This window comes from Marmota monax, unplaced genomic scaffold (assembly GCF_021218885.2).
Source record: "Marmota monax isolate L192 unplaced genomic scaffold, Marmota_monax_Labrador192_F-V1.1 WCK01_AAM20220418_F8-fsc00201, whole genome shotgun sequence".
Lineage (NCBI taxonomy): Eukaryota > Metazoa > Chordata > Mammalia > Rodentia > Sciuridae > Marmota > Marmota monax.
Window position 1 is genome coordinate 1,095,148 of NW_026695150.1, and position 12,130 is coordinate 1,107,277.

Consider the following 12,130-nt stretch of genomic DNA (forward strand, 5'->3'; position numbering starts at 1 on the left):
AACTTTTTATTCAGAGAAACTGTATAGCGTGGGTTGGCACAGATGGTGTAGATTCAGTTCCATAATACAGGCAGGCTCTAAATGCAAGTATTCTTGCCCTTTATCAATTTGTTATTTCAACTATAAGGTTCTCTTTGATCTGGAGTTAAGAAGACTGTCTCTGTTTTAGGAACTCTTTTTTTCTTTGTCTCACCTCCAAGTGTAGTAATTTCATGAAGGTGTGGGGATGGAAGGATCACACTGTGGACCCTTCTGCTCTGCCCTCCACTGATTTTTATGATTCTGAGTAAAATGGAATGCCATCTTTCTGATTACTCTATGCATGAAATCTGGCAAAACTGTATTCTTTGAATACCCCCGCCTTTTTAAAGTTGACGATGGATCTTTATTTTATTTATTCATATATGGTACATATATGCATATATGGTGCTGAGAATTGAACACGTTAGGCAAGTGCTCTTCCACTGAGCTACAACCTCACCCCCCCCCCCTTTTTTTGGTACCAGGGATTGAACCCAGGGGTGCTTAATACTGAGCGACACCCCCAGCCCTATTTTGTATTTTATTTAGACACACATCTGAGTTGCTAAGGGCTTTGCTCTTGCTAAGGCTGGCTTTGAACTCAAGATCTTCTTGCTTCAGCCTCTGGAGTTGCTGGGATTACAGGTGTGTGCCCTATAATCATGCCACCATGCCCAGCTCAACCTCCCCTTTTTAAGTGGGAATGTGTTTACTTTTCTTTGTGCTGAGATACTTTAACAATGTTTATTAACTTACTCCCCATCAATTTGGTAAGAAGTATCCTGACACCAAGTTCCTATCTGCCACAAGTATAAGATATCTCCCCAGCTTTTCCCCAACTCCACTATTTTGGATACTAAATTCTTTGAGCAACGCTTTTCTTTGATCCCGCCCCCCCCCCCTTGGAGAATATGTTTTGGTTATAAATACCTTGAAAGAATAAATAAAATTCTTAAGGGATTAAAAAGGCAGAGCCATGGTGACTGTATAAACCCAACTGACAGGAATCAGAAGTAGATTAAATAACCAACTATAATTTCTTAGAGAGTATGCTAATGGACATTGGGCCAATGGTGACTGAATTTTTGATTAGAAGAAACTTACCTAGGGCTCGTTACATTAGGTGAAGAAATATAACTTTAGAAAGAGACATACGGGAGTTAATATACACTTCTTTTTATATTTTTTAGCTGCCAATGGATTTTTTTGTTTGTTTATATGTGGTGCTGAGGATTCAACCCAGGGCCTCACACATGCCAGGCAAGCGTTCTACCGCTGAGCTACAACCCTAGTCCTACATTTCTTTATATATATATATATATATATATAGCAAATATACAGAAAATATTACAATGGTTTTGTAGGAGATCAACTAAGGAACTATTGAATATAAAGAGGTGTAAAAATTCCATTTTAGTACTGAAGTTTAACATGTGCTTCGTTTTTAATCTTATTAAAGGATGCCTAAATTAAAATAGCATTCTTTCCACTTCTACAACTGATAGTGTTAGGGGCTGGCCTACATATAAATTAGTACAGTTTAAATTTATGCTGCATTACCTCTTTTCTTTAGAGATTTACTTCAACAGGTACTCATTTTCTTTTATCTCAGTATATTTCATTCAAAGTTAGGTCTATGTTCTCTAACTTCCTGTTTTATTTCTTTCCAAAGTGCTTCCTTTCGTACTTCCCCCCATGTATTCTGTCTCATTTATCGAATGTTTATAAACTCTATGAAGGCAGGAACAATGTTTAATTATTCAATTGTTGTAACAGTGATGGGAACATATTTCTATTAAATAAATTTTTATGTTAAAATAATTGACTTTAACATTATTTGTCATGTAGGAGCTTGTAATCTTCCCAATTTTAAAAAAATGTTATTGTTGATGTAAATTACATGGAATAAGAATTTAGTTTCATGAGGCCAAGGGGTAAGACTTTCAAAGAAAAATATAAGAAATCATTTTTGAGAATTTCAAGAATAATTGAAAAATGTTTATTTTTTGTCCTGCAGCTTTCTCCATTCCTTTGTGTGGATAATTTAAATACAATTTTCCTTGCTACAGCTCCAGCTGATATCTCTTTCTCTCCTCAACCTCAAGTTTAATAATCTTATTGAAGTTAAGGCAGGACCTGTATGGTATAGGTTGTTATAACTATTGAAAAGTCTCACATATGAAAATCCAGATTTATACAGTATTCTCAGGCAGAGTGGTAATTCAATTTAAAAGACTTACTAAATTATTTTAAATAGCAAACTGCCCTAATCTAGCCGACAATATCGTTTCAATAGATCAAACAATAACAAAAACACTCCCCACCCCGACCACAACTAAACATTGTAGCAGTAGAAAATAATATTTTCCCTCCTTGAATTCTGAAAGAAAAAAAAACAAACAGGTAAGACATTAAGAGAAAGCATACAAGAACAGCCCATCCCGAATCCAACTACTTCTCTGTTCCAACGTTCCTTCCACTTTCTACTGTTTTCTGTGTCACTAAGCTACTCCAAACTTCGAGATCCTTGGGAAAAGAGACTACATTCCTTTGCCATTTTTCCCCTAAAAAGAGAAGGAGAAGACGGCTCAGGGTTGAGCGACTGCCACCAAGCATCTTCAATAACGGTCTAAGAATTTCCAGACCCTCCCTGTCTTCCCCGACACTGAGAAAGTGCTGAAGAAGTAGGCTGGGCCCACCCTGCGGGCCTGTGGTCCCCAGGGGCAGGGGGTGGGTATCTGTACCCCACAACCCGCCCAGGGGAGGACCAATGGCTTTCGTACGGTTAGGGGCCCTGAAAGTCCTCGCTCCCAACGAGGGGGGAAAATAAGTCACCCGGCGAGCAGGAGTGAGCGAGTAAGATCCAAGTGAACGTTCCTGGCACAGAGTGCAACAGCAGAGGGCACAGTACCCGCTGGCCAAGGCGGACTGAGGGCCCCTAGGAGGGGCAGAGCCCAAAGACCGCTGGGGCTTGTAGTTCGCCGAGTTTCCCTCCCGCATGCAGGACCCCAGTGAGAACACAACTCCCGAGGTGCACCGCGCGCCCCTCAGCGCTGTCCGCTCCGAGCCTGCCCAGGAACCTCCCGGGAAAGCTCCGCCCCGCCCTCGCACGCACGCCTCACGTTTGTTTACCCTGAAGCCCCGCCTCCCCGCCATCCCTGTTGCTCCCAGGAATGCCGTCATGCTAGCAATGCATATTCATGAGGTCCGCGCGGAGCCCCCGCCCTTCCCGCCTCTAGCCTTCCCGCTCCCAGCGCTTGATTAATATTCAATGACCCGGGCTCCGCGGCTGGCTCGAGGGGGAGCGGGCGGGGCCTGGCGCTAGGGAGCCCGCGACCTGGGCGGGGAGGGCGCGTGTGGGGGGGCGGTGGTGGCGAGGCGGGAGCGCGGGATGGAACACCGAGACACCGACGGAATGCTCCGAATTGCCACATAATCCCTTGGAACGGCGGCGCCGAACGCCATTGGCTTCTCCCTTGTCGGCGCGCCGCCGCCGTCTCCCACCTTCGCCTCACCTCCTCCCTTTCTGTCCGCTGCCTCCGGAGCTGGGGGGGAAACGCGAAGCCCCACTGCAATGGAGCCCGCCGCCGCGGCGCAGCGACTCCCCGACACTAGCAGGGAGGACCGAGCTTCGGCTCCGGCGGCTGCCGCCGCAGCGGCGGCAGCGGCGGCGGCGGCAGCAGCAGCGGCGGCGGCGGCTCTGGCGGCAGCGGCCGGGGGTGGCCGGAGCCCGGAGCCCGTGTTGACCCCGGCGACTGCGAGCGGGATCGGCGGCGGCGGCGGCGCGCGGGAAGAGGCCCCCGGCGAGGCGCAGCCGGGGCTGCTGCCCGGCAGGGCGGGAGGCACGGCACGCAGGAGGCGGCGCGGGGCGCCCCAACCCACCGCTGGTGGGGCTGACCCGGGGCCCGGTGCCGGCAGCGGCGCCAACTCCCTACTGCTGAGGAGAGGGCGGCTGAAGAGGAATCTGTCCGCGGCTGCCGCCGCCTCGTCGTCCTCGTCGTCGTCCTCGTCGTCTTCGTCCTCGGCCGCTACCGCCTCGCACTCCCCCGGCGCCGCCGGCCTCCCCGCCTCCTGCTCGGCCTCGGCGTCGCTGTGTACCCGGAGCCTGGACAGGAAGGCGCTGCTCCTGAAACACCGGCAGATGCTGCAGCTGCAGCCGTCGGATCGGGACTGGGTGAGGCACCAGCTCCAGCGGGGCTGCGTGCACGTCTTCGATCGCCACATGGCCTCGACTTACTTGCGCCCGGTGCTCTGCACACTGGACACCACGGCCGGCGAGGTGGCCGCCCGCCTGCTGCAGCTGGGCCACAAAGGCGGCGGCGTGGTGAAGGTGTTGGGTCAGGGGCCGGTACCGGTAGTCACCCCGGCCCGCGCCGAGCCGCCTCTTGATGCCGGGTCCCGGCTTGCGCCCCCTGAGCCGCGGGACCAGGAGACTCCGCCCGCGAGGAGCGCGCCGGGTGCCGTCGGGGGCCCTCAGCGCGCGCCTCCCGCCGATCTGCCGCTGCCCCCCGGCGGCCCGGGCGGCTGGATACGCTGCCCCTCGCGTGCCAGCCCTGCGCCTTCGGACTCCAGCCCCGGAGAGCTGTGTGGCCCGCGGCGTCTAGACGGCGGGACCGCGGGCCCGGCCTCCGACACGGAGAGCTTCAGCCTGAGCCCCAGCGCCGAGAGCGTGTCCGACCGGCTGGACCCATACAGCAGTGGCGGCGGCTCCTCGTCGTCGGAGGAGCTGGAGGCCGACCCCGCGCCGGCCCCGACGGTGGCCACTGGCCAGCCTCGCCGTCCTGGCCACCCCGGGCATCCCCGGCAGCCCTCCCCGTCAGCCTCCCCGCCGCGGCTGCAGCAGAAAGCCCCGAGGGACGTCGACGTCCTGGGAGGGGCGGCCCGCGAGGGGTCTCAGGAGGAGGCGGCGGCGGCCCCGAGCGGCCCCCCCGCGACCCCCAGGAAAAGTGGGGTGACCGCCGAGAAGGCGCCTTCGCCGCCCACCCTGTACGTGCAGCTCCACGGAGAGACCACCCGGCGCCTGGAGGCCGACGAGAAGCCTTTGCAGATTCAAAATGACTACCTCTTCCAACTGGGATTTGGGGAGCTGTGGAGGGTGCAGGAGGAAGGCATGGACTCGGAGGTTGGCTGTCTCATTCGCTTCTATGCAGGTAAGGAGATCACCTGTGTGTGGACCTGTGGGCTCACACCCTGGCAGGGACGAGAAATGATTCAGATTGCCCAGCCCCAGGGTAAACGCGCGTCTTGGTGCGCCTTTGTCTGGTGTGTCTTTATAGCTTTCACGCAGTCTGTGTAGTTCTAAGTTGGGCCATCTTTAAGTCTGCGAGTTTTAGTAGATCTCAAGGGCTGAGATTGGAAAGCAAGTTGGAGGTGGTGGCCCAGTCCCCAGAAAGTTTACGGGAAATCGACTCCTGAAAGAGGCAGCAGCACGTTTAACACTGAAGTGCTTACTTCAGGCCTCTGGCTTGTTGGGTTTCAGGCAACTCTCACGTGGACATTACACCAACCGAGGGGAATGGCCAGCAGAAGTGCTCCAGAGCACCCTCCCTACATTTGACTGTCCGCCTGTTACCTTTCATAGACTGTTAAGTACAGCCCCATGCCCCCGTGAGCTCATTCCTTGCCAACTGATGCCCTTGTGTGTTTCACTCTCTGCCACACTTATTTCCCTGTGGAGTCCTTGCTGGCCACTTGACAGATGTGATCCTCGTTTTTAGTGATATTTTCTCCCAGCACTTTTTTTTTTAAAGCTTTTTTTATTCAATTTCCATTACAAGTTTGACTCCTGGAAAAAAAAATCAAAAAATGTTTTGTCTGTTTCTTCCAGCCTTTATATATTGCAGTAGAACTTGAAATAAGGCTTGCAATAAGAATTGAAATGGTTACTGTATCTTCACATCTGATCTGAAATCCTCAGTCTTTTTTCAGTACCAGATCAAATTCTTCACAAAGAGTAACTAATGTAGTGTTTCTCTTTTGGCTAAAGACTTGACTGGTATTAAATTAGGGAGCCTGTAGATCCTGGTTATTGTATTTGCCTTTTATAAGTTGTTTGCATCATTTTTCTCCTCTGGTTTGAAGAATTGAGTTCTTAGTCATAAGAAATTTTATTTAAAGTTCACATTGCAGAATTAAATCAGGGGAATTAATTTTTTTTTGCCAACTTGAGGTTTTAGGTGAAGGTAGAAAAGTAATCATACAATCAGCTCTGTTAATCTGTAGTTATTTTTTCAAATTTAATGTGTTTTGGTCCAACTTGTGTCCTAGTGGCAGTTTTTCTAGTTTGAATGAAGAAATCTTTACTCCCACATTGAAGTCTGGGTGACTGATAAGCATGTCTCTGATGAGATGTTCTTGTGAGTTTCATTGAAGTTTTTCTGAAATTCTTAAGTGAATTTCTCATGAATCTTTGCTGTATTAAGAAAACCAGATCTTGGTAGCTTTTGCAGTATGACATGTCTTTTAAAGTTTTTGGCCCAGAAAATAGGAGGTTTTATTATGTGGGAGCAATGACTATATTTTTTTCTCCTATTGCTTATGTAATTTGGAAAATACTATTTTTCAAAAGCATTAAATAGTAATCACACTTGAAAGGACAATATTTTAACATGAGAACAATAAATGTCCTTAAAATTGAATGATACTGAGGGAAGTAGATATAAAGTAAAGCATTTAAAATAAGCAATGTTTGAACATCTTTATATGGAAGAAACTATGATTGTATGTGTTGTCTATGGGAAAATTTATGGGTGTCACAGTTACAAAATTTAAATTTTGATTCTCTTTTCAATTGAGTGTCTAAAACATTCTAAGTGGATGATAAGCAATTTTTTTCCCCCCTAACTCAACGTAAAAATGACAAATCTTTCTAGCTAAATCTTAAATTTCTGGCATGGTTATTTTAATTTTGTTTTATTTTTGTGAAAAGTTGTAATTGCTACCTTATCCTGAACTTATTGCTTCATTTCTGTATGCACAGCATGAATACACACATATCTCTTTGTATGTGTTCATAATAATAACTAATAAAGTGGGGATTCCACACACAGTATGTATGCTGCTTTTGAATATGAAACTAGTGTACAGGTGTTCTAGAAGGAAGATGCCTGATTGTTAAAAAGATGTCTAATTGCTTATTTTAAACCTAAGGGAATATACCAAACATCTCAGTGCTGATACTCATTTGCTAAAGAACAAAACTTAGTATATGGTGAATTCACTTGAACTTTTGCAGGGAAGTTTATTGACAAACAAAAGGGCCTTGATCTCTTACCAGAACATTGTCAGGATTTAGCATATAGTGAAGGTTTGCACCAAGATGAAGAGTTTCCTAGAAATTATCTCTGTGCTCCAGTAGAATATAGGACATTGCAGAAAGAGAATGTTACATTTTGGTAGTTAATTTTTTCTCTTAGAAAAAAGAAAATTAATGTTTGTTTTAGATGACATCCTTTAAAAGAGTGTTGGAAAATTCTGTACCTTATTTGTTTTTTATAATTCTTTATATAATTATTCATAAGTTACTGCATGTCTTTTTGTTTATGCATAGGTGGAGTTCAGACTAGCTAGGAAGTTGCCTTGAGGCCTTTTAAATATATTCTTTAAAAATTTTTTTTTTTTGTACTTGTAGATGGACAGAATGCCTTTATTTTATTTGTTTATTTTTATGTGGTGCTAAGAATGAACCCAGTGCCTCATACATGCTAGGTAGGTGCTTTGCCACTGAGCTGCAGCCCCAGCCCCTGAATCTATATTCTTATATGTAAATTGAATTTATTGTTTACTCTCTATCTGGTTTATCCAATCTGTTACTTTAAGAAGCTCTTGTCTAGAAGAAAACTTTGTTTCTCCTGAGGGTCACCTTTCATTTAAATTTTAATATTTATAACCCAATTCAGATTGTTCTTTTAAAGATTTTGAAAGACATTTATGGTTGCTTTGACTACTTAAATATGTATTTGGGTAGAGTAAAATGAAAGTCTTTAATGAAGCTGAAGGTAGATAAAAGGTACCATCTAATTACAGAGTTGATAATGAAAAGTTATTTTGAAGATTGTTATTTCGCCAATAACATAGCCATTCTCTTATCTGTTTCAAATATGAGCAAATTTGAATAGCTTTATCTGAGTTTACTTTCATATGCTAATTATGCTCAAATTTAATCTCCTTTTAAAATCAGATAAATTTTACTTGAAAGAGTAATTTTAGATTAAAACAGTTAAAAACTTAGGTTGTCTGACATAAGTTATGGACTCCTAAGCAAGAATGTGTTTTAGACTCCCTGTGGAGTCTGTGTCATTGAGCAAGGGTGTATGAAATTATATTTTTTTACTCTTTTTCTACCACCTTTTAGATCTAGTAATATAGCTATTTCATTTCAAATTTAATAATGAGAAAGGATGTTGACAGAAAGAAGAGCACACAAATTGTACTTAGTGAAAAAGATATTTTTGTGTGTGATTCTTTGAGATTGTTTGAAAGACAATCTCCTTACCCTCTCATATTTCTTCTCTTTTTTCTCTCTGGGTGAGGGAGTCCTTAACATGGTTCCTACATGGAAACCAAGAAGGTGTAGTTCAGCATGAGGCTGTAATATTGACAAGGAGGTTCTTATTACTATAATTACAGCAGTATTGAATATCGTGGTTTGAACATGTGACACCAGTATGTGCTTGAACAGTGCTTTTAAGTGCAAAAGGTTTTTTTTTTTTAATGTATTTTAAAATTTATACTTCATTTGTTGTTTTTGATATAAAGTACATGCTCTTTTTCTTGGTAACTGGTTTGAGACTATCTGTAATACGTTGGATTTTATTATATTCTAAAATCTTAAAGGACTTTCACATAAATTATCTCATTTTCCCTTTTAAAAACATTATTAGGGAGGAGTTGGTGTCAGTCCTCTCTTGAGATGGAGAAACTGATGCACAGAGATAAAATTTGACTCTTGCTTGTAGATTTTCAATCCTTGGCAGAGCTGAGAATAGAGAGAGCTAGGATACTCTATTTTTCAATTCATATCACTTTCCATGAATCGAAGTGGAATTTCATTTGCACTTGAATTTTTTCACTTGGTTAAAAGCATCTAGAAACTATGCTGTGTTTGCTGGTAATGAAGTGATATAATTCTCTAGTCCTGAATGATATTCATTGTAAAATGTGGACAATTCTATTTTTGTCACTCTGCCTTTAAAAACATGAAGAACTAAGACTGGCAAATAAAGTAGACAATACAGAAAGTACTAAAGTATTCTCAACATTCTGTTTGCAAATAGTGATACTTACATTTAAGTCAAAATGATATAAAGTTTACATGATGATTCTTGATTCTCTTATTCAAACATGTCTAATTTGTTAATATTGTAAATCTCCATTAGGAAGTAGGGAATTAGCACTTTACCTAAAGAGAGGATAACTTTTGAGAGGGGATTGTGATTAATTTAGTTCCTTTAAAACAGATTTTAAAGTACTGAAAATAGTCCATCATTTAAAATTTTAACTGCCTTTTATTTAAAAATAGAATTATCTGTACTTTAGTCATGAATAGTGCTTTATTGGTATTGCTGTGCTCTTATACCATTTTTATAATTAATATTATATAGTTAGCTCTTCCTGAATTTCTTCATAGTTATTCCTAAAATATGGTATGTCTTTTGTACTTGTTAAAATTACCATAGAGTGAGGAGAATAGGTGTAAATGAGTTTGAGAGGAGAGAGGCGTAAATGAGTTTTTCATAAAATTTTAGTGTTGAGGGTTGTATCTTTTTCTTGCTCTAAGATTGTCACTTTGGGGCTTAGGATGTAGCTCAGTGGGAGAGCACATACTTAGCATGTGTGAAGTCCTGAGTTGTATTCCCAGCACACAAAAAAGAATAAGACTGTCAGGTCCGCAACCTTCAGTGATTGGTTTTCCAGAGTTTTGTTGAATATGTGTTTGTTTCTTATTTTCAGAAGTCTGAATTTACTTTTTGATTTATTAACATTGTATATGATCCAGGCTCATGGTGATTACTTGGCATTTTTTTTTAACATTTGTTGAATTTATGGAATTTTGTTCAAGCAGCTGGTAGTGTATGATTCTTCAGTCTGGCATCCTATTTGGTCCCCAGGGTTGTGTTAAACATATATACACAGAAGTGTTTCTCCTATGGCAGAAGATTTTAGATGTGCCACATTCTATTAATATCTTCTATTTCACACCAATGAACTCTGGACTTTGAGAGAGCAGTTCTTTAAGTTTTTTTTAGAGTTAATAGCCCCCCCTCCCCTTTCAAAGGCATCTCTTACCTCAACTTTGAGATGAATTTAATGAGACATCTGTCAAATGAGGCATCTTAGATTTAATGATTTTGTTGTGTGCCAGGGTTTAACATGGTTCAATCTGTTGGACAGGAGAGGAGTTTAATTGTACTGTGAAAGTTGAGAGATCCTGCAGCCTATTCAATAGAAAGACTATTCCTTTAAAGACACCTGACATTTTGGAAAGGAGAAAGAGATGTTATCAAAATGTCTGAAACAGACTGAGAAAATAAAGCCTTTTTTTTTTTCCCCTTTAAAATCCCACCTTCTAAAACCCACTCCACCCCTTTAATCACATGCATCTGATGGAGTAGGGGTAATGAGGGGTTTTGAATCTTGGCCTAATGTCACTGTGCTTCTAGGACAAACCCTTTTTTTATACTTACCTTTGGTCTTCTAAATGATTGTATAATTAAAAAAAGAGTTGGCCATGTGGAATCTTTAGACATAATAAGTATTTATAACATAGGCTGTATGACTTACTATGTTTGAATTTGTGTGAAACTTCTAGGATTTAGAAAATTTCTTTAAATTGAAACTCAAGGATCTGGAAAGAATTGTCTTTAATGATATTTTGGTTAAGAACATTAGGGTATTTGGTTAACTGTGAAATAACAGTTCTTTCAAGTTGTATGATATTGTTCTTTTTTAAAAATAATATTTATTTTTCAGTTGTAGTTGGACACAATACCTTTATTTAATTTATTTATTTTTATGTGGTGCTGAGGACTGAACCCAGGGCCTCACACGTGCTAGGCAAAGCACACTACTGCTGAGCCACAATCCCAGCCCTGATATTGTTCCTTTTAATCAAAGATAACAACAGTTACTGATTAGTGAAGTATTATTATACTTTAATTTTAGAGGCGGAATGGTTTTGTTGTATCATGAGTTGGCCTGGTGTACCTTTCAGTACGTTAAATGAAACAAAGCATAACCATCCCATAATGCCACATTCGTGCTATAATTATTTTCCCCCTATTGTATTTTTATGTTTGAGATTGTTTTTATATGTTATAAAATATACTTAATGATAGAATCAAGTGTCTTGTTGAAGTATCAATCTAGTGGACTCTGCATGTGTAATCTAGATGTTATGTTGGAAACTGGGTGAAATGTTTTATTTGTATGTTGTACATATGAGTTTGCAAATAGTAAATAAAAACAAACAAGAAATATTGAGAATTTTTGGCATATACTTTCCCAAGTGAAGCTTGCCTAAGAGTAAATTAGTCTCATTTCTGGTTTTGTGAAAGCATTCAGCTGAAGATTGAATAAAATTTGAAATAATTTAGTTTTGGACCATCTCTTTTTAATATTTATTTTTTAGTTGTAGGTGGACATAATATCTTTATTTCATTTTTATGTGGTGCTGAGGTTTGAACCCAGTGCCTCACGTGTGCTAGGCAAGCGCTCTACCCCTGAGCCACATCCCCAGCCCCTTGGACCATTTTAATATGAGTCAAATCTATTTAGAAATCTGAAGTTTGAGATAATTTGAATTATATTTTTCTTTAGTTCTTTTCTGCATTCTTTTCAAGCAGGAAGGGATTTGTATTTGTTGCTATCATTTCTTATGACTAATATATCTGATGAAGAGCTGTTGGAGAATGAATCTTTTCATATACCTGCCTCAGTTAATAATATGTTTGAACATTTGGGCTTTCTTTTCAAATACCAGGCATGTTTTTAGATTATAGCAAAAAAAAGTATGATTTGTACTCATTTTCAATGAATATTAATAATTATCTGTATTTTACATTTAATTCATTCCTGAAACATGGTCCTAAGATTGAAATTTTATACACAG

General features: G+C 41.9%; 1 protein-coding gene across 1 annotated transcript in view; it reads left to right on the forward strand.

The window, feature by feature from the left end:
- The first annotated feature begins 3,385 nt into the window (after nt 1-3,385).
- The window catches only part of Phlpp1 (PH domain and leucine rich repeat protein phosphatase 1), a 217,943-nt gene continuing 209,198 nt past the window's right edge, over nt 3,386-12,130 (forward strand). The window contains exon 1 of the mRNA XM_046428206.2: nt 3,386-5,171. Within this exon, the coding sequence (XP_046284162.1) occupies nt 3,596-5,171 (1,576 nt within the window). The 5' untranslated portion in view covers nt 3,386-3,595. The remainder of the gene's footprint in view (nt 5,172-12,130) is intronic.